This window comes from Bufo bufo, chromosome 4 (assembly GCF_905171765.1).
Source record: "Bufo bufo chromosome 4, aBufBuf1.1, whole genome shotgun sequence".
Lineage (NCBI taxonomy): Eukaryota > Metazoa > Chordata > Amphibia > Anura > Bufonidae > Bufo > Bufo bufo.
The window spans coordinates 291,017,567-291,040,356 of record NC_053392.1 but is presented as its reverse complement, the minus strand read 5'-3'; the positions used below and the strand labels follow the sequence as shown (position 1 = coordinate 291,040,356).

The following is a 22,790-nucleotide window of genomic DNA, read 5'->3' as shown; positions in this document are numbered from 1 at the left end:
AGTGCGTGTATGACTGCGTCCATGTATGTGGAGAGTGCGTGTATGACTGCTTCCATTTATGTGGAGAGTGCGTGTATGACTGCGTCCATGTACGTGGAGAGTGCGTGTATGACTGCGTCCATGTATGTGGAGAGTGCGTGTATGACTGCGTCCATGTATGTGGAGAGTGCGTGTATGACTGCTTCCATGTATGTGGAGAGTGTGTGTATGACTGCGTCCATTTATGTGGAGAGTGCATTATAGGTGGGCACTATGGAGAAGTGGGGGACAAGAGTACTATGAGGGCATTATATAGGGGCATTTAATACTGGCAGCCATTTTGATCCTACTATGGGGAAGGGAGGAAAGGAGCATTATGGGGGTATCTATGTGGGGCAGTCTATAGGGGCATTTTATAGTGCCACATTATGGAGGGCACTATGGAGAAGGGGAAGGAGCACTATGGGGGCATCTTCTGGGGGGACTATATAGGAGTATTTTTTACTGGCACAAATTATAAGGTCACTATGCGCACCTAAGCTCAACTGGTGGCACTAAGTGTTTTTTGTAGTGACACACAGTACAGGTCATTGGAACATATGAGGGCACTCTGGGGACATTGGCTCTACTGGGGGCACTAAGAGGAGGTATTTCTATTTTTACTGCCACACGACGGGGCATTTTTTGTACTGGTGCACATTATAAGGGGGGGGGGGGGGGGGTTCTACTGTCACACATTATAAAGAGAATTATTACTGTCGGGGCATTATGGTGGGCTTTATTACAACTGGGGGACTATGGGAGCATTATTACTTGTGGGACACAATTACTGTTGGGGGCACTGTAGGAGCTCTATTACTACTAAATGCACTCTGGCAAAGAAATAATTACTATTGTTGGGACTTTGGGAGCACCATTACTGTGGGGGCACCCTGGCACAGCATCAGCTTAGCACAGTTCTTTTTGCAGTATAGTTTTGGGGAGCACAGCTTCTCAGTATTGGGGGTGCATGATGGGATGTTAATTGGAGGATGATGGAAAAGTAGGAAACTAAGATGTCTGTCAAACTCTGCAGAGACGTGAGATGGCTGAAAGAAATTATCATGGCGGTCTGGTTTTAATGGAGAAGATGACGAAAGAGAACATCTACATCAGAGGAGACGTCACTGGATATAAGAGGTATGGGGTGCTGTATTAGGCTACTTTCACATCTGCGTTAGTGATCCTGGCAGGCTGTTCCAGCTGAGAATTCACTGGATCCGGCACTGCTGGATGCAGACAGAATGCCCGCCATCCCCAATAACTATAATGGGGTACGGCAAAGATCCGGCCACAATCTGGGAAAAATGCAGAGAATCAGCGGGAGATAAATCGCTCCATGCTGTGCTTTGTGTCCAGTCGATTCCTTGCATTTTCTGCCGGATTAGGTGGCCGGATCGTACTAAGACCACTAATGTCACCTGGGGACCCCCAAAGAAGCTTGTGTGTTGCTGAAGCCTTCCTATCTTACTGGTGGCTGGCGCTGCCTCTCAATTGTGCTTCTGGTTTTGGCTCCGCCCCTAGACTGCAAGGGGGTGGGGCCTGTTGGGGGTCATGTGATTGGGCTGCTCAGTCAAAAATGCCCAGGCCTATTTTTTGTCCCAGTCCAGCCCTGGCCAGAGCCCCCCTATATCATGTGCCAGTAGCTAGAGCCCCCCCTATATCATGTGCCAGTAGCCAGAGCCCCCCCTATATCATGTGCCAGTAGCCAGAGACCCCCCTATCATGTGCCAGTAGCCAGAGCCCCCCCTATAATGTGCCAGTAGCCAGAGCCCCCCCTATCATGTGGCAGTAACCTGAGCCCCCCCATCATGTGCCAGTAGCCATAGGCCCCCCTATCATGTGCCAGTAGCCTTAGCCCCATCAACATGTGCCAGTAGCCATAGGCCCCCCTATCATGTGCCAGTAGCCTGAGCCCCCCCATCATGTGCCAGTAGCCATAGCCCCCCTATCATGTGCCAGTAGCCTGAGCCCCCCATCAACATGTGCCAGTAGCCATAGGCCCCTCCTATCATGTGCCAGTAGCCATAGGGCCCCCCTATAATGTGCCAGTAGCCAGAGCCCCCCTATCATGTGCCAGTAGCCATAGGGACCCCCCTATAATGTGCCAGTAGCCAGAGACCCCCCTATCATGTGCCAATAGCCAGAGCCCCCCCATCATGTGCCAGTAGCCATAGCCCCCCCTATCATGTGCCAGTAGCCTGAGCCCCCCATCAACATGTGCCAGTAGCCATAGGCCCCCCTATAATGTGCCAGTAGCCAGAGCCCCCCCCTATCATGTGCCAATAGCCAGAGCCCCCCTTATCATGTGCCAATAGCCAGAGCCCCCCTTATCATGTGCCAGTAGCCATAGCCCTCCCTATCATGTGCCAGTAGCCTGAGCCCCCCCATCAACATGTGCCAGTAGCCATAGGCCCCCCTATAATGTGCCAGTAGCCATAGCCCCCCCCTATAATGTGCTAGTAGCCATAGGACCACTCCCTATCATGTGCCAGTAGCCAGAGCCCCCCATCATGTGCCAGTAGCCACCAGTATTGACAACAAAAAAACAAAACACTTATACTTACCTCCTTGGCAGCGATGTGATGCAGGCCAGCGCTGTACGGCTCAGGGCTCAGGCGGCGCAATGACGTCATTGTGCCGCCTGCGCTGGCCTCTGATAGGCTGCCGGCCTAGTGCCTGCAGCCTATCAGAGGAATGGGAAGGGACACACCTCTCCCTGCCCTGCTGCACAGCCATCTGTATCGCTGTCCTGAGGACGGCGATACAGATGACTGGAGATGAGCGCTTCTACAATGGAAGCGCTTATCTCCGTGTGACTGTAACTGTCCTGCCTATAGTTAGTTGCGGGCCGGACTCGGGGGCCCAGGGGCAATTGCCCCCCTTGCCTCTATGGAAGCGCCGGCCCTGCACTCACTAAAATCACATCTATGGACAGAAACTGCTCTACAGGACAGGAGGTACTAGTCTGCGGCTACCCCAATGAATGGTTTATGGCTCCAAGACTATGAAGCCTGCCCAGGCTGCCCTGAGACAGTATTCACACTATTGCCGGCTCTGGGCCTCCTCTTCCTTTTCTGTGGCCCTCAGGCACTGGCACCTTGCCCCTGTAGTCCCAGTGTTATCTGTGGTGTAACAGGACTGCAGGTAACAATTACATTATCTGTGCAGACAATGATGACTGTGGTTTTACATAGGACTACAGGTCATGATACTATATTATCTACAGTCTGCTCATGAAGCTACATGATTGACAAATATGATATGTCATGTTGCTTCATGAACAGAGTGCAGATAATGTAGTATCATGTACCTGCAGTCCTATGTAAAGGCACAGATGATACAGTGATCATTCTCCTTACAGAGCCATTGCAGTCTATGGGGCTATTCACATAGCTTTTTTTTTCTTCTTATAAACAGCCTACCTACAACATGGGGCCACTTTTAGTTTTATTTTCCAGGGCCACTTTAAGTTCCCAGTCCACCCTTAGGGCTGACGATAATCCCCAGCCCTTTCCTCATCTACTCATCCCAGCAGGTGTGATGATGTCAATGCACTGTGCCAGCTGGAGAGATCAGGATGTGGTCTGTTCACTGGGACTAGGTGAGTATTACTGATTGTTTTTTTTACTTACACTGGGGGCCTTCACTTATATTAGCTAGAGTACTACTGTGTGGGGGCATTAAGGGGGATCACTACTGTGAGGATGGAGTAAGTGGGCATAATTACTGTTTGGGGGCACTAAGAAGGCATAACTACTGAGTTGGTGAAGGGTTTTTTGTTAAGTGTGGCGGTCTTGATTAGCCGTGGGACGTTGGCTGCAAGGAAGTTGCTTGGGTGCAGGTCACATTTAGCCATTATGCTCTGGAATTGATTCTTGTGCAGAAGGAGGTGGGCCAGGATCTCTAAGTGTGATCCTCATTAGTCTTGGCTCTCCTTGCTCACCTCCTTCTGCAATCTTACACAATCCGGTTTATTACCGTGAGCATCTTCCGTGGGGCAGCGACCACAGATGTGTTAAGACACTTGTTATTGACATCAGAGAAGCATCCAATCGCATTTAAGTGGTGCACTAAGCACAAGAGGGAACACCAGGTGGTGACGGTTAGTGAAGCTTTAGTAGCCATTTTGCTGTAGCCTGATTATGCTCATTCTATCAGGACACCCAGATCTAGTGTCTGATCTAAAGCGTGATCTAGGGTGGGGTGCTGAGTGGGGTGTTTGCAGCACGCCAGACCTGCAGGGTATAGCGACAGTGAGGTCACGGTATGGGCATTCGAGGGTTACTCACTTTTCTGAGGAGAACCCTGGGCAGGCATGCAACAGTGAAGGAGAGGCAGACACAAGTTCCTCTGGGGCACACTCTGTAGATAGGGACCAGGTCTGATGGTGTGTGAGGTGCCCTGGATGTTGTAGGTGTTTTGAGTGCCTTAGGTAAGGTCCCTTTAAGACTCGTGACGCCAGTGCCTGTAACGGTGGCACACCGATTTGTAGGAGGATTTAATGAGTACACAGTTGGTGAACCAAACGTTGCTTTACTTTGGAACAACAGTCCAACTTTGTACAGACAGTTTACAGTTGATAATGATGATGCAATCCCTTGAACAATACTCCACAAGCAGGTTTTCTTTCAATAATGGCAGGTATTAATCATGCAAGATACTTGGAGGGCAAACAGTTAATGCTTTGCAGTGCAATGCTGCTCTATCCCCTTCAGCTATTCTAGCTGGCTGGATCCCAAGGCCCGGATGCCTAATTGCTGGCTTTAATCCTTGGTATATAAATCCTTCCTCCAGTATTGACCCTTGCTCTTTACTTTATAGTACTTCTGCCCATCAGGTTACTTATCTGAACTTGCTGTATTGTCCTTACTGTGAGGGATGCTGCAGGTTTCTCCCAGGAGGTACATCTCTTCTACTGGGGTAATCTTCTGAGCTAACTGAGGCTCACTTTATCTATAGGCAGGCTAGAGTTCTTCACTAGCCTCCTGGTTGTAGCTAACAGCCAGGGCTATCAAGCTGCATGTCAGGAGGAGGCCCTCAGCTATCTCTGGCTGGTGCCTTCTCACTTCTGTCTCCACAGACTCCTGACTATGATCTAACTCCACCCTGTCTGGGCCTGGACATTTATACTAGGGGCTCCCTATCTCCCTCTAGTGTGTAGGATGCCTAACTACACCCTAATAGGCCTGCTATGCATAACACAGGGGAAAACATTGCATGTAAAAACACATAGAAAAATACATTAAATGCATGGTTAGATATAATATTACTGTCCCATGTGAGTAGAAGTAACACGCAACCCAATTGACCCTTGTGTAGTGCCCACGCCTACCTAGTGGGACACTACATACCCCCACGCTATGATGTTGCCCGTCCTTGGCGCAACATGAAGGGGCCCTGCCCAGCAGGATACTGCACCCGAAAAAGAGAAATAATGGAAAGCAGGAAAATACATCTACATTTGCAAAATACATTATATGTATACATCAGGCAGTTCCACTGGCTTAGGAGCAAGTACGGTGAAAAGGGGCGTCGTTCTCTTCTCTCAGGATAATGTAAGGGAACAGGGGCGCTGACCTGGTGCAGCGTATCAGTAATACCAGGATAGTCCATAATAATATTTTAAGTGCAAATTGTCCATAATAGAACAGTAGAAAAATGCAAAACAATTAAAAGTTCTTGGAGGCTCAAAGAACAAACATGAGTCCGTACCCAGGTTCCTTTCTTATTCAAAGCAAGTGTTTCAAATCCAGCAGTGGCGAAGGTATAAGATCACAGAGGCTCGCATACAGTGGAGTCCATCTCTGGGCACATTTCTTTTAAGTAGCAAGATCTCAGAGGCTCATGTGCATTAGAGTCTATCCCTGGGCGCATTTCCTTGGAATTTAAGTTGCATAATAAAAGTCACAGCACAATAAAAATAATCCACATTATTCACAATGGCGTATAAAAAAATAAGTGCTGCAATACCCTTAATCAACCTGAAAAGGGGGTTAAAGGGTTAAAGGTGCAACATACAAATAGGCACAACTGGGTACAATTATGGAAGAAGCAGGCAGGAGGTCCTGTAAACAACATGGCCTTGATGCAATTGGTATTTCAGTGGGCGACACTACCACTGAGCCGTGGGTAACTGGCAGCAGCAACAAAGGATCAAAACAAAGGACTCCTGTCCTGGAAGGGTTAAATCCTCAGCAATAAGGTCCCTTTGGCAAAAGAAAACAAATCAATAGCCTAGCAGGCCAATTCACAGGGGCGTATCAAATCCACTGGACATCACAGTGGTGCTCCCTGGCTCCGCTTGCAGATGGGGCCTGTAGTGAGCGTCAACAAGCGGATGTGCCCACAACACAGTATTGGGGGGCAACTGCAGCATGAAAGGACCCCGAATTGGTATTGGCCCCATAGGCCTAGGGGTGATCACGGTTGCCTACCGCACCGGTGCAGGCATGACAATTGTGGGCTGCTGCACTGGCCTGGGTACCGGGTGGGTTCCGGGACAACTGGCTCTGCGCGTCGGTGCACAGCATTGGAGGGCCTCACCGCAGGTGCTGATAATAAAGGTGGCCGGCTGGCAGGGACAGGTACTCTCACCTCAGACCCGGAGACGTCCGAGTCCTTAAGTCTACTTTCCTTCTGGTTAGGTGGAGTCTGGATCCTGGCGGAGGCAATCTGGCGCAGCTCACGTAACTGCTTCTCCAGCCGCACGATCTGGTCGTCCAGGCTTTCGGATTCGGGATCGCTGTCCTCCGATGTCGCCGCCGGCACTTGTGAAGTAGAGGGCGCATCCTGCGCAGCCGCTGCAGGTTCAGGTGAGGCGTCCGCTCTCTTTCCTTTTCGGATGTTGTCCAGGGCAGCATGGAATCTTTCCACATCTTCGAATTCTCGGATGGTCTTTTTTCTGCGAGGCAGCTCAGATGAGGGCCACGTACTCGCCCATTTTTCCAACACGCTCGATCCTTCTCTGGAGAGCGACAGGGCGGCACCAATATGTGTAAACAGATCCTCCCATTGCTCTGGGAGGCCGCCCCCCAGGTACTCAAGTATAGGGGAGGCGGAGTCCATTTCTGCAGAAATGCAAATGTCCAGACAGGGCGGTGGCGCGGACATATATTCTTTCCCGCACTTTTCAGCAGAAGGCGCCAATTTTTACCGCCAATTTAGTATGAAGATGACGCAGCAATAAATCCAAGCAAGCTAAGCGGCCATCTTGAGCAAAACGCTGTTTATTCACTGACAGCAAGCGGTGGCTTTACAACAGCAAAACAGTCCATAAAAAAAGCACAATTTCACACCGCAAATTATGACAGTTCTTTGGCCCAGCAATTTTCAATAAAGCAATTAGAGCTTGTTCACTTTAAGGCATATAATAGCACACAGTATTTATATCCGCAATGGCGCAGGAATGATCGTATCCTGTTTTTGACGCCAATTTATGCAGCACGCCAGACCTGCAGGGTATAGCGACAGTGAGGTCACGGTATGGGCAATCGAGGGTTACTCACTTTTCTGAGGAGAACCCTGGGCAGGCATGCAACAGTGAAGGAGAGGCAGACACTAGTTCCTCTGGGGCAAACTCTGTAGATAGGGACCAGGTCTGATGGTGTGTGAGGTGCCCTGGATGTTGTAGGTGTTTTAAGTGCCTTAGGTAAGGTCCCTTTAAGATTTGTGACGCCAGTGCCTGTAACGGTGGCACACCGATTTGTAGGAGGATTAAATGAGTACACAGTTGGTGAACCAAACGTTGCTTTACTTTGAAACTACAGACAGTTTACAGTTGATAATGATGATAATGCAGTCCCTTGAACAATACTCCACAAGCAGGTTTTCTTTCAATAATGGCAGGTATTAATCATGCAAGATACTTGGAGGGCAAACAGTTAATGCTTTGCAGTGCAATGCTGCTCTATCCCCTTCAGCTATTCTAGCTGGCTGAATCCCAAGGCCCGGATGCCTAATTGCTGGCTTTAATCCTTGGTATATAAATCCTTCCTCCAGTATTGACCCTTGCTCTTTACTTTATAGTACTTCTGCCCATCAGGTTACTTATCTGAACTTGCTGTATTGTCCTTACTGTGAGGGATGCTGCAGGTTTCTCCCAGGAGGTACATCTCTTCTACTGGGGTAATCTTCTGAGCTAACTGAGGCTCACTTGATCTACAGGCAGGCTAGAGTTCTTCACTAGCCTCCTGGTCGTAGCTAGCAGCCAGGGCTATCAAGCTGCATGTCAGGAGGAGGCCCTCAGCTATCTCTGGCTGGTGCCTTCTCACTTCTGTCTCCACAGACTCCTGACTATGATCTAACTCCTCCCTGTCTGGGCCTGGACATTTATACTAGGGGCTCCCTCTAGTGTGTAGGATGCCTAACTACACCCTAATAGGCCTGCTATGCATAACACAGGGAAAAACATTGCATGTAAAAACACATAGAAAAATACATTAAATGCATGGTTAGATATAATATTACTGTCCCATGTGAGTAGAAGTAACACGCAACCCAATTGACCCTTGTGTAGTGCCCACGCCTACCTAGTGGGACACTACATGTTAATGGGGCATTTTACTGTGTGGAGGCACAACTACTTTTGGGGACACTAAGGGGGCATTCTACTGTTAGGGGGCACTAAAAGAGGCATTTGACTGTATAGGGGGCACTAAATTGGCATTCTACTATATGAGGACACTAAAATGGGAAATCTAATGTAAGGGGGCAATAATGGGGCATTCTATTGTGTAGAGTCGATAAAGGAATTCTACTGTGTGGTGGTAGTAAGGGAGCAAAACAATTGTAAGGGGGCACTAAAGCATTCTACTGTGTGGGTGCACTAAGGGGCGAATCTACTATGTGGGGGGCACTATGGGGATATTATACTATGTGGGGGCAGTAATGGGGCATTCTATTGTGTGGGGTAACTAAGGGGGCATTCTACTGTGTGGGGGCACTAAGGGGACATTATACTATCCGTGTCTAAAGATAGACATTAACCCCTTAGGGACAGGGCTCATTTTCACCTTAAGGGCCAGGCCATTTTTTGCAAATCTGACCAGTGTCACTTAATGTGTGACCAGTGTCACTTAAAACGCTTTGACTTATCCAGGCCATTCTGAGATTGTTTTTTCGTCACATATTGCACTTCATGACACTGGTAAAATGGAGTAAAAAAAACTTCATTTTTATTTATAAAAAAATACAAAATTTGCCCAAAATTTGGAAAAATTAGCAAATTTACAAGTTTCCATTTCTCTACTTCTATAATACATAGTAATACCTAAAAAACTAGTTATTACTTTACATTCCCCATATGTCTACTTCATGTTTGAATCATTTTGGGAATGACATTTTATTTTTTGGAAATGTTACAAGGCTTAGAAGTTTAGAAGCAAATCTTGAAATTTTTCAGAAATTTTCAAAAACCCAATTTTTAAGGACCAGTTCAGGTCTGAAGTCACTTTGTGAGGCTTACATAATAGAAACCACCCAAAAATTACCCCATTCAATAAACTACACCCCTGATGGTATTCAAAACTGATTTTACAAACTTTGTTAACCCTTTAGGTGTTCCACAAGAATTAATGGAAAATAGAGATACAATTTCAAAATTTCACTTTTTTGGCAGATTTTCCATTTTAATAATTTTTTTCCAGTTACAAAGCAAGGGTTAACAGCCAAACAAAACTCAATATTTATGGCTCTGATTCCCCATATGTAGTGATGTCGCAAACATAAAATTTTCCGTTCGCGAACGCCGAACGCGAATTTCTGCAAATGTTCGCGAACGGGCGAATCGCCATAGACTTCAATAGGCAGGCGAATTTTAAAACCCACAGGGACTCTTTCTAGCCATAGTAGTGATAGAAAAGTTGTTTCAAGGGGACTAACACCTGGACTATGGCATGCCGGAGGGGGATCCATGGCAAAACTCCCATGGAAAATTGTGTAGTTGACGCAGAGTTGGATTTTAATCCATAAAGGGCATAAAACACCTAACAATCCAATTTTTTTTTTAACAACGTTTAAAACATCCAGTGTGTGTATACGATCAGGTATGATGTTGTATCGATCAGGTAGTGTAAGGGTTACGCCCGCTTCACAGACATTGACAGACCAAACTCCCCTTTTAATGCACCGCAAACAACCGCAAACAGTCCATTTGCCCAACCGCAAACTCCCCATTTGTTCAAGGTTGGATACCAAGCTAGCCATGTCCCATTGATGTCATTGAAGGTTTCTTTCTCCACCCAGCCACGTACAACACCAAGGGTCCCCGATAGGTGAATTGAATAGATTTTTCGAACGAGGAGATGTTTAAAAAAACGCTGGCTACCTCCCCTTTGTTTGAATCCACGGTCACTGCGTCTGTGCCGTGCAATTTACTGCACCACCCGATATGAGTGGTATTTTCTGTAGTTCTCTCTTCTCATCAGTTTTAATCCCTGTTACGTCCCCAATCTGGGGTCAATTTATTAAATAGATTTTTCGAACGGGGAGATGGTTAAAAAAAATGCTGGCTCCTTCCCCTTTGTTTGAATCCACGCCACGGTCACTGCGTCTGCGCCGTGCAATTTACTGCCCCACCGGATATGAGTGGTATTTTCTGTAGTACTATTCTCATCAGTTTAATCCCTGTTACGTCCCCAATCTGGGGTAAAATTATTAAATAGATTTTTCGAACGGAGAGAGGGTTAAAAAAAAATGCTGGCTCTCTCCCCTTTATTTGAATCCGCGCCACGGTCACTGTGTCTGCGCAGTGCAATTTACTGCCCCACTGGATATGAGTGGTATTTTCTGTAGTTCTCTCTTCTCATCAGTTTAATCCCTGTTACGTCCCCAATCTGGGGTCAATTTATTAAATAGATTTTTTGAACGGGGAGATGGTTAAAAAAAAGCTGGCTCCCTCCCCTTTGTTTGAATCCACGCCACGGTCACTTCGTCTGCGCCGTGCAATTTACTGCCCCACCCGATATGAGTGGTATTTTCTGTAGTTCTCTCTTCTCATCAGTTTAATCCCTATTACTTCCCCAATCTGGGGTCAATTTATTAAATAGATTTTTCGAACGGGGAGATGGTTAAAAAAATGCTGGCTCCCTACCCTTTGTTTGAATCCACGCCACGGTCACTGCGTCTGCGCCGTGCAATTTACTGCCCCACCGGATATGAGTGGTATTTTCTGTACTACTATCCTCATCAGTTTAATCCCTGTTACGTCCCCAATCTGGGGTCAATTTATTAAATAGATTTTTCGAACGGGGAGATGGTTAAAAAAATGCTGGCTCCCTCCCCTTTGTTTGAATCCACGCCACGGTCACTGCGTCGTGCAATTTACTGCCCCACCCGATATGAGTGGTATTTTCTGTAGTACTATTCTCATCAGTTTAATCCCTGCTACGTCCCCAATCTGGGGTCAATTTATTAAATAGATTTTTCGAACGGGGAGATGGTTAAAAAAATGCTGGCTCCCTCCCCTTTGTTTGAATCCACGCCACGGTCACTGCGTCTGCGCCGTGCAATTTACTGTCCCACCGGATATGAGTGGTATTTTCTGTAGTACTATTCTCATCAGTTTAATCCCTGTTACGTCCGCAATCTGGGTTAAAATTTTAAATAGATTTTTCGAACGGAGAGAGGGTTAAAAAAAAATGCTGGCTCCCTCCCCTTTATTTGAATCCACGCCACGGTCACTGTGTCTACGCAGTGCAATTTACTGCCCCACCGGATATGAGTGGTATTTTCTGTAGTTCTCTCTTCTCATCAGTTTAATCCCTGTTACGTCCCCAATCTGGGGTCAATTTATTAAATAGATTTTTCGAACGGGGAGATGGTTAAAAAAATGCTGGCTCCCTCCACTTTGTTTGAATCCACGCCACGGTCAATGCGTCTGCGTCGTGCAATTTACTGCCCTACCCGATATGAGTGGTATTTTCTGTAGTACTATTCTCATCAGTTTAATCCCTGTTACGTCCCCAATCTGGGGTCAATTTATTAAATAGATTTTTCGAACGGGGAGATGGTTAAAAAAATGCTGGCTTCTTCCCCTTTGTTTGAATCCACGCCACGGTCACTGCGTCTGCGCCGTGCAATTTACTGCCCCACCGGATATGAGTGGTATTTTCTGTAGTACTATTCTCATCAATTTAATCCCTGTTACGTCCCCAATCTGGGGTCAATTTATTAAATAGATTTTTCGAACGGGGAGATGGTTAAAAAAATGCTGGCTCCCTCCCCTTTGTTTGAATCCACAACACGGTCACTGCGTCGTGCAATTTACTGCCCCACCCGATATGAGTGGTATTTTCTGTAGTACTATTCTCATCAGTTTAATCCCTGTTACGTCCCCAATCTGGGGTCAATTTATTAAATAAATTTTTCAAACGGGGAGATGGTTAAAAAAATGCTGGCTCCCTCCCCTTTGTTTGAATCCATGCCACGGTCACTGAGTCTGCGCCGTGCAATTTACTGCCCCACCCGATATGAGTGGTATTTTCTGTAGTACTATTCTCATCAGTTTAATCCCTGTTACGTCCCCAATCTGGGGTCAAATTATTAAATAGATTTTTCGAACGGGAAGATGGTTAAAAAAAATGTTGGCTCCTTCCCCTTTGTTTGAATCCACGCCACGGTCACTGCATCTGGGCCGTGCAATTTACTGCCCCACCCGATATGAGTGGTATTTTCTGTAGTTCTCTCTTCTCATCAGTTTAATCCCTGTTACGTCCCCAATATGGGGTAAATTTATTAGATAGTTTTTTCGAACGGGGAGATGGTTAAAAAAATGCTGGCTCCCTCCCCTTTGTTTGAATCCACGCCACGGTCACTGCGTCTGCGCCGTGCAATTTACTGCCCCACCGGATATGAGTGGTATTTTCTGTAGTACTATTCTCATCAGTTTAATCCCTGTTACGTCCGCAATCTGGGTTAAAATTTTAAATAGATTTTTCGAACGGAGAGAGGGTTAAAAAAAATGCTGGCTCCCTCCACTTTATTTGAATCCACGCCACGGTCACTGGGTCTGCGCAGTGCAATTTACTGCCCCACCGGATATGAGTGGTATTTTCTGTAGTTCTCTCTTCTCATCAGTTTAATCCCTGTTACGTCCCCAATCTGGGGTCAATTTATTAAATAGATTTTTCGAACGTGGAGATGGTTAAAAAAATGCTGTCTCCCTCCTCTTTGTTTGAATCCACGCCACGGTCACTGCGTCTGCGCCGTGCATTTTACTGCCCCACCGTATATGAGTGCTATTTTCTGTAGTACTATTCTCATCAGTTTAATCCCTGTTACGTCCCATATCAGGGTGGGATTGCCTTTTGTGAAAAAAAATTTAGGCCGGGTACCTTCGACTGCCTTCACAGTGACAGACCAAACTCTGATACACCAAAATGAATTGATTTTAGGAACCGGGAGATGGAAAAAGCAGCTTGGTCGGTCCTCTTACTCAGTCCCAAGTTGGGGCACTGCGCGTGCACGGAGCAATGTGCTGTGACACCCTATATGAGTAGTATCTTAACTAGTACTATTCCTATCAGTTTAATACCTGTTACGTCCCCTATCTGGGGACGTGTGTCGAATTGATTAACCATTGTCGAATTAACAAACCATTACGACATCCTGGAATAATTTAGTTCTGAGCTTTGTACTTGCTTTGTATTGAAATTGATGGGGATTTTTTAAATTGTCTGCATTATTTCTAATAAACTATTAAGAGACTTTGTTATGATTTTTTTATTTTATGTATTAAAAACCCACCCATACAACTTAAAAAAAAAATATTTAAAAATGTATGTTTTTTCTATGAAAAATTATCCAGCCGATCGCTTTTGGTCTGATCATAATGAAGCAACGGCCTTATCATCTGGGGTGTGGCAACATTGCCAACACACTCACAGAGGTGATGATCGCTTCATTGTGATATGCAAGCCCCTTCACCACAACAAGGTAACGATCACGAATGGGAATTGACACTTGTATGTGCCTTTTTTTTTGTTTTGTTTTTGCAGCCACAGTGCAGCACCGGAGGCCAGAAAAATTAGGCATGTACACATGCCTGAAAAACAATGCTATTGTTGCAGCCGCTGTTGTAGCAGCGGCTGGAGAAATTGATGTTTTCAAGGCAGAAAGGTGACTAAAACATTGCGGCTTGAATCCTAGTTGGTGGCGGAGAATTCACGAAAGTCATCCGGTATGCAGACATTAAATACAGCAGCGTGGGGACCATTTTGAGGCCAAGGCATGTCATCAGGCCCTTTGTTAGTCAAACGTATCCCCCACTGTCAGTCCCTTCGGGATCCATGCCTCATTCATCTTAATGAAGGTGAGGTAATCAACACTTTTTTGACCGAGGCGACTTCTTTTGTCAGTGACAATGCCTCCTGCTGCACTGAAGGTCCTTTCTGACAGGACACTTGAAGCGGGGCAGGCCAGAAGTTCTATCGCAAACTGGGATAGCTCAGGCCACAGGTCAAGCCTGAACACCCAGTAGTCAAGGGGTTCATCGCTCCTCAGAGTGTCGATATCTGCAGTTAAGGCGAGGTAGTCTGCTACCTGTCGGTCGAGTAGTTCTCTAAGGCTGGATCCCGAAGGGCTGTGGCGATGTGTAGGACTGAAAAAGCTCTGCATGTCCTCCATCAACAACACATCTGTAAAGCGTCCTGTCCTTGCCGCCGTGGTCGTGGTAGGAGGAGGATTACTTTCACCTCTTCCCCTGTTAGATTCCCGTTGTGCTGTGACATCCCCCTTATAAGCTGTGTAAAGCATATTTTTTAGTTTTGTTTTGAACTGCTGCATCCTTTCTGACTTTCGGTAAGTTGGTAACATTTCCGCCACTTTCTGCTTATACCGGGGGTCTAGTAGCGTGGCCACCCAGTACAGGTCATTCTTCTTCATCCTTTTTATACGAGGGTCCCTCAACAGACATGACAGCATGAAAGACCCAATTTGCACAAGGTTGGATGCCGAGCTACTCATTTCCCGTTCCTCGTCCTCACTGATGTCACTGACGGTCTGTTCTTCACCCCAGCCACGTCCAACACCACGGGTCCCAGATAGGTGACAACAACGAGCACCCTGTGGTTGGTCTTCCTCCTCCTCAAAGCCACATTCCTCCTCTGACTCCTCTTCCTCACACTCCTCTTCCAGCATTGCCGCAGGTCCAGCAAGCGATGATGACAAGGCTGTTTCTGGTGGTGATGGTGACCACAACTCTTCCTCTTCACGCTCATCTACAGCCTGATCCAGCACTCTTCGCAGGGCACGCTCCAGGAAGAAAACAAATGGGATGAGGTCGCTGATGGTGCCTTCGGTGCGACTGACTAGGTTTGTCACCTCCTCAAAAGGACGCATGAGCCTACAGGCATTGCGCATGAGCGTCCAGTAACGTGGCAAAAAAATTCCCGGCTCCGCAGAGGCTGTCCTAGCACCCCGGTCATACAAATACTCGTTGACGGCTTTTTCTTGTTGGAGCAGGCGGTCGAACATTAGGAGTGTTGAATTCCAACGTGTCGGGCTGTTGCAAATCAAGCGCCTCACTGGCATGTTGTTTCGGCGCTGAATGTCTGAAAATTGCGCCATGGCCGTGTAGGAACGCCTGAAATGGCCACACACCTTCCTGGCCTGCATGAGGACGTCCTGTAAGCCTGGGTACTTAGACACAAAGCGTTGTACGATGAGATTCAACACGTGTGCCATGCACGGCACATGTGACAACTTGCCCAAATTCAATGCCGCCAACAAATTGCTTCCCTTGTCACACACCACTTTGCCGATCTCCATTTGGTGCGGGGTTAGCCACTGTTCCACCTGTACGTTCAGGGCGGACAGGAGTGCTGGTCCGGTGTGGCTCTCTGCTTTCAGGCAAGTCAACCCCAAGACAGCGTGACACTGTCGTATCCGGGATGTGGAATAGCCCCTGGGGAGCTGGGGGGATTCAGTTGATGTGCAGCCAGACGCCGCAGCAGAAGAGGACTCAGCCGAGGAGGTTATGGAAGAGGATGGAGTAGGAGAAGTAGAGGAGGTGGCAGTAGGCTTGCCTGCAAGTCGTGGCGGTGTCACCAACTCCGCTGCAGAGACACGCATTCCATGCTTGTCAGCCGTCAGCAGGTTGACCCAATGCGCAGTGTAGGTGATATACCTGGCCTGACCGTGCTTTGAAGACCAGGTATCAGTGGTCAGATGGACCCTTGCCCCAACACTGTATGCCAGAGATGCCATGAATTCCTTTTCAATCACTGAGTGCCACTGAGTGCCCTTTTTGAGTGCCTTTTTTGAAAACAAAATTCGTCCGGGTACCTTCCACTGTGGTGTCCGAATAGCGACAAATTTTTTGAAGGCCTCAGACTCCACCAGCTGGAATGGTAAAAGCTGGCGGGCTAAGAGTTCCGTCAAGCCAGCTGTCAGACGCCGGGCAAGGGGGCGACTCTGGGACATTGGCTTACTACGCTCAAACATTTCCTTTACAGACACCTGACTGTGGGCAGATGAGATGGAACTGCTGAAGGTGAGAGGCGGAGTGGCGGGTGGTTGAGAGGGGGCAAGGAGGACAGCAGTGGTTGACGTGGCTGAAGATGCTGGACCAGGAGGAGGATGGTGGCTTTGAGGTTGTGTGCTGCTTCTACTCGTCATCATGTGTTGATCCCATAGGCGTTTGTGATGTGCGATCATGTGCCTTCACAAAGCAGTTGTACCTAGGTGGGTGTTGGATTTCCCACGACTCAGTTTTCTTTTGGCACAGGTTGCAAATGGCATCGCTGTTGTCAGAGGCAGACACACAAAAAAAATGCCACACTGCTGAGCTTTGCAATGACGGCATTCTGGTGGTGGCAGCAGCATGTGTTGATTGGCGTGCTGTCTGGCTGACCCCGGGTGCCGATATATGCTGTCTGACTGTGCCACTAGCTCCTTGCGACGACCTCCCCCTGCTTCCAACTCGTCTCCTCCTTCTCTCTGTCTCGCCTTCTGAACTAAATGCCTGGTCATGCAGGTTGTGCTATGGTTGAGAACGTTTATGCCTCGCTTCAGGCTCTGATTGCACAGCGTGCAAACGACTCGTGTCTTGTCGTCAGCACATTGTCTGAAGAACTGCCACGCCAGGGAACTCCTTGGAGCTGGCTTTGGTGTGCTCGGTCCCTTGCTGCGGTAGGCAGTAGGAGGCGTACTGTCTACAGGACGGCTGCTCCGCTTTTGAACCCTGCTCCCTCTTCTGCTGTGCTGGTGGCTCTGTGCGACCACCGCCTCTTCCTCCAAACTACATAGGTCACTCGCATGACCTTGATTCCATGTGGGGTCGAGGACCTCATCGTCCTCCACATCATATTCCACCCAGTCTTCACCCCTGCCTTCCTTGTCGGTCTGCACACTTTTGAAAGCCCCAGCAGTTTGCACCTGTGTTTCGTCATCATCCGAGACGTGCTGCGATGGTCCTCCCATGTACTCATCTTGAAAAATAAGTGGTTGGGCATCGGTGCACTCAATTTCTTCCACTTCTGGGGCAGGGCTAGGTGATGGCCCTGGGAAACCCTGCTAACAGAGTCATCAAAAAGCAGAAGAGACTGCTGCATGACTTGGGGGTCAGACTGCTTGGCTGATTTGCAAAGGGGTGAGGTGAAAGACTGATGGACATCGGCTGCAGGTGCCAACTGTGGTCTTTCAGCAGGAGACTGGGTGGGAGACAATGTGAAGGAACTGGATCCACTGTCAGCAACCCAATCTGCTATCGCCTGTACTTGTTCAGGCCTCACCATTCATAGAGCAGCATTAGGCCCGACCGAATACCGCTGCAGGTTCTGTCGCCTACTCGCACCTGAGGAAGGGGTTTCACTTGTGCCTATAGCTGGCACAGATCGACCACGTCCTCTCCCTGCAACAGGAACTCCACCAGCAGCACCTCGACCTGTGCCACGTCCCTTATTTGACGCTCTCCTCATAATTTTCGAATTTAGAATCTTGCCCTAAATGGGTGTTTAATTAATAGTAGAATAGAACGACAGTATGTAAAGGGTGTATCTCACACGGCCTGAACCAGACTAGGCCTCAATTAAAGATTTCTTTGCCCAAAATGGCTGTATTTCAAATGCCTGAATAAAACCCCTGTATGTAGAGGGGATTATCTCACAGGGCCTGAACCAGTGTAGGCCTAAATTAAATATTTATTTGACCAAAATTTCTGTATTTTAAATGGCTGTATTTCAAATGCCTGAATTAAACCCCTGTATGTAAAGGGTGTATCTCACAGGGCCTCAACCAATGTAGGCCTGAATTAAAGATTTCTTTGCCCAAAATGGCTGTATTTCAAATGGCTGTATTTTCAAATGCCTGAATCAAACCCCTTTATGTAGAGGGAGTATCTCACAGGGCACGAACCAGTGTAGGCCTAAATTATAGATTTCTATGCCCAAAATGGCTCTATTTCAAATGGCTGCATTTCAAATGCCTGAATCAAACCCCTGTATGTAGAGGGTGTATTTCACAGGGCATGAACCAGTGTAGGCCTAAATTAAAGATTTCTTTGCCCAAAATGGCTCTATTTCAAATGGCTGTATTCTAAATGCCTGAATCAAATCCACGTATGTAGAGGGTGTATCTCACACGGCCTGAACCAGTGTAGGCCTAAATTAAATATTTCTTTGCACAAAATGGATGTATTTCAAATGCCTGAATCAAACCCCTGTATGTAGAGGCTGTATCTCACAGGGCGTGAACCAGTGTAGGCCTAAATTAAATATTTCTTTGCCCAAAATGGCTGTATTTCAAATGCCTGAATCCAACCCCTGCATGTAGAGGGTTTATCTCATACGGCCTGAACCAGTGTAGGCCTGAATTCAATATTGGTGCACCAAATGGCGGTATTTAAAATCTCTGAATATAACCAAAATGAATTAATGGTGTATCTCACAATGACATCTGCATCAAAGGCTGCCAACTAAATGTTTTGTGCCCAAACGAGTGTTTGTTTAACAACTGAATTTGACAGCAGTATATAAGCCTGTAATTTCACACGTGCTGATGCTGCAAGGCCTCAAAATAGTGTTTTTTGTCAAAAAGTGTGTTTTTCGAAACCCCAGAAAATGATCGGTGTATTTCTAGCATAAATTGCACACTGACTAATCCAGATGTAGATTGGCAAAAAAGTTGTTGTTTTTTGTAACAGAATATGAAAGCTGTATATATTAAACTTGAATTTAACACTTGCAGATCAGGAAAATACTGTTTTTGGACAAAAAAGTGTGTTTTTCAAACCCCAGAAAAAGATGGGTGTATTTCTAGCTTAAATTGCACACTGACTAATCCAGATGTTGTAGATTGCCAAAAATGTGTTTTTTTGGTAACAGAATATGAAAGCTGTCTATATTAAACTTGAATTTAACACTTGCAGATCAGGAAAATACAGTTTTTTGACAAAAAAGTGTGTTTTTCAAACCCCAGAAAATGATGGGTGTATTTCTAGCTTAAATTGCACACTGACTAATCCAGATGTTGTATATTGCCAAAAAAGTGTTTTTTTTAGTAACAGAATATGAAAGCTGTATATATTAAACTTGAATTGAACACTTGCAGATCAGGAAAATACAGTTTTTTGAAAAAAAAAAAGTGTGTTTTTCAAACCCCAGAAAAGTATGGGTGTACCTTAAATTGCACACTGACTAATCCAGATGTTGTAGTTTGCCCAAAAAATTGGTGATTTGCAATGTCCCAAAAGCTCAGACGCAGTGCTGGTGCACTGAGCTTGCATAAAATGGCCGCCGCCCACCTAACTAACAGAATTATGAAAGTTATTTTTTTTTGGTCAATGGCCTCAGGGCAGGGTAAAACGTTTGTCCCCTGCACCCACACAACTATTTCTAGGTAGATCGCTGAGCTAGATTCCTTCCTATTCTCTCCCTGAAATCACAAGTCCAGCAGCATCCTCTCCCTACACTTGTAACAGCAGAGTGATATGCAGCGCTACGTGACTCAAGCTTATATAGAGCCTGGGTCACATGCTGCTCTGGCCAATCACAGCCATGCCATTAGTAGGCATGGCTGTGATGGCTTCTAAGGTCAGACAGTCAACCGCTTGTTGATTGGCTGCTCTGCAGCCTTTCAAAAAGCGCCAAGAAAGCGCTGAACACCGAACCCGAACCCAAACTTTTACGGAAATGTTCGGGTCCGAGTCCAAAAATCCTAAAGTTCGGTACGAACCCAAACTTTCCAGTTTGGGTTCGCTCAACCCTATTTATAAGGTCAGAGATCAGAGATAAGGAGCCCATCAGCTCCCTGCCTGACAGAGCAGAGAGTAAGTAAAGATCCTGCTGGGAGTAGAACTCAAAGCTGTGCAAGGAAAATGGCTCATCATTTTTATTAAAGACCCATTGAAAAAATTATTTTTAGCTCAAAATGAGCACAATACAATAATACAAAAGTGTACACAGCCATTAACCTGTAAATATGGGATATGACTAATACTATGACTATAACTGTAGCGATGCATGATACATAGTTGCCAACTGTCCTAAAATTTGACTGGACTGTCCCTGAAGTCCTGGCATATTGTGCTGACCCAGGCCATAAATGGATGGGTAAGTATGGTGATATGACAGGTGCTATAGCTGTATATACATGAGAATTGTCAGTAAATATGATATGACTGGTACTAGAAGAAATGTATACAGTATGGCCATTTCTGCCATTACAGGCCTCGACTGCTGCTAGTAGACTTTCTAGCCTGCCCTTGCTGTATCCAGCCCACCACTGTTTTACTCTATGCCTTGCAGGGGATGCCAGGCAACCCAGCGCTCAGTGATTTTCTCCCTTCTCCTTCTCTTTCCCATGCAGGTATCACCCTAGAATGTACTAAATGGAAGGCCACCTATTCCCCAAGTGCAGCGGGCTCCTCCTGCTCAAACAATTTTAGATTTTGCAGCCCCTTTGCTGGCATTTGAATTATCAAGCAGTTGAAGGATGAAGCAGCTGCCAAAGAGGATCTCTAGTCCTCCAGAAGTAGGAGGAGGGAAGGAGAAGATGGTAGTACCAGAAGGACAGGACAGAGCAAGAGTGAAAAATGGAGAGATAGCAAACCCATGGCACAAAGTAACCACCAAGTAAGTAGTGCCCGTCACACAGCAGTGTTTATAAAAACTCATGCCAAAGAATTTGGAAGAGAGGGTAAGTAATGGGCCCAGGAGCTGAGCATGGTTCATACATGGTGGTGTCAGCCAATCTGAATAGTTAGACAGAAGATGGGGGGCTCCACCTTTTTTCTCCAGCAAAGGTCACACCCTAGGCCCTTTAATCTAAAAGGGTCCAAAAGGTCCACATGTCCCATATGAGTAGACCAGTGCTGTACACCACACATGATGGTTCAAGGCCCTGTTAAGTATTTCACATTGGAGCGCCAGGGGTGGTGGGGAGTGGGCCCGGCATGCATGCTGGTAACTGCTTTCCCTGGATATAATGGAGGCCATTTTGGCACCGAAAATGACAGAAATTCAGGCGGATCCAGCATGTAAGTGGAACCTGCACTTTCTGAATTATATAATAGCCACTATGGCACATAACAGGTATATTTAGTGTTAGGAACCCGTCTAACTAGAGATTGCCTTGACGTTCGGCAGACGGGCTCAAATAATTTCGTGCAAAACGATTTGCCAAGTATCTCTAACTTATTAGTTCAGCATTTGCAATTATGATGCAATTTTGTACTTTATTTGGTTTGCAGTGAGCTGTTGCATTGCTTGTTTTGTTTAACAGTCTTGTTCTCAGCCATAGCAACGTGCCCCTGCGCTTTGGGATGTGCTGACTGACCCCCTTTTTCTTTGTAGCCCCTACAGTGCGTCATCATCAAGGGAACTTTTGGGACCGATGGCCTGCATTAAATCCATATGGAGGACCTGTAGTAATAGATTCCCTTTGATCTCCCACCACTCTTCCATGACTTCTTTCCTATATCATCCACTACTCCCATCGTGTCTCACCTCTTCAGCAACGAGACTATGGTTTCAACGTGGTGTCTTTCGCTTTGCAGACATTGTAGACCCATTCGCTAGGGTCTAGGGTTGAGCGAACTCGAACTGCATAGTTCGGGTTCGTACCGAACTTTAGGATTTTTGGACAACGAACCTGAACCAGAACTTTCATTAAAAGTTCATGTTCGAGTTCGGTGTTCGTGATTTAATGCCACTTTTTGAAAGGCTGCAGAGCAGCCAATCAACATGCGTTTAACTCTTGTGCCCTAAGAAGCCATCTAATGGCATGGCTGTGAATGGCCAGTGCAGCATGTGACCCAGCCTCTATATAAGCTGGAGTCACGTAGCACTGCACATCGCTCTGCTCTTACTAGGGAAGGGAAAGGATGCTGCTGCTGTGAGGGAGAGAATAGGAAAGAATCTGTTATCAGAAGTGCTTGTTAAAGGGATTCTGTCATCAGATTTTACCCTTATAACCTAAAGATATCCTCATGTCCGGACTAATAAGAAGAAGCCTAAGCTGGCCTTATTAAACCTCACTGTGGCTCAAAAAAATGGTTTTTATAACCTGCCAATCACTTACTTAAGGTGCCCAAGGGGAGGTCCGTTAATACAGGGTGCCCGGCCGCACCCCTCGCCGTCCGGTGCCCAGCGCCGCCTTCCGTCTTCATCGCCGCCTTCCCTGTCTTCAGCGCCGCCTTCTACAGCTCAGCACCGCCTCCGCAATCCTCCCCGTCCCTCTGCCAGATCCCGCGCCTGCGCACTAAGCTCAGCCAATCTGCAGGTCATATTAGGGTTGAGCGAAGTGCGCACTTCGCTCAATGAAGCCGCTGCCAG

General features: G+C 46.8%; 1 protein-coding gene across 1 annotated transcript in view; it reads right to left on the bottom strand.

Annotated features, from left to right (window-relative positions):
- LOC120999170 (izumo sperm-egg fusion protein 1-like) overlaps positions 1–22,027 on the bottom strand; it is a 28,599-nt gene extending 6,572 nt beyond the window's left edge. Inside the window, exons 1-2 of the mRNA XM_040430048.1 lie at positions 21,963–22,027; positions 6,616–6,922 (exon numbers count right to left, since the gene is read on the bottom strand). Of these exons, the coding sequence (XP_040285982.1) occupies positions 6,616–6,922; positions 21,963–22,027 (372 nt within the window). The remainder of the gene's footprint in view (positions 1–6,615; positions 6,923–21,962) is intronic.
- Between the last annotated feature and the right edge of the window lie 763 nt (positions 22,028–22,790).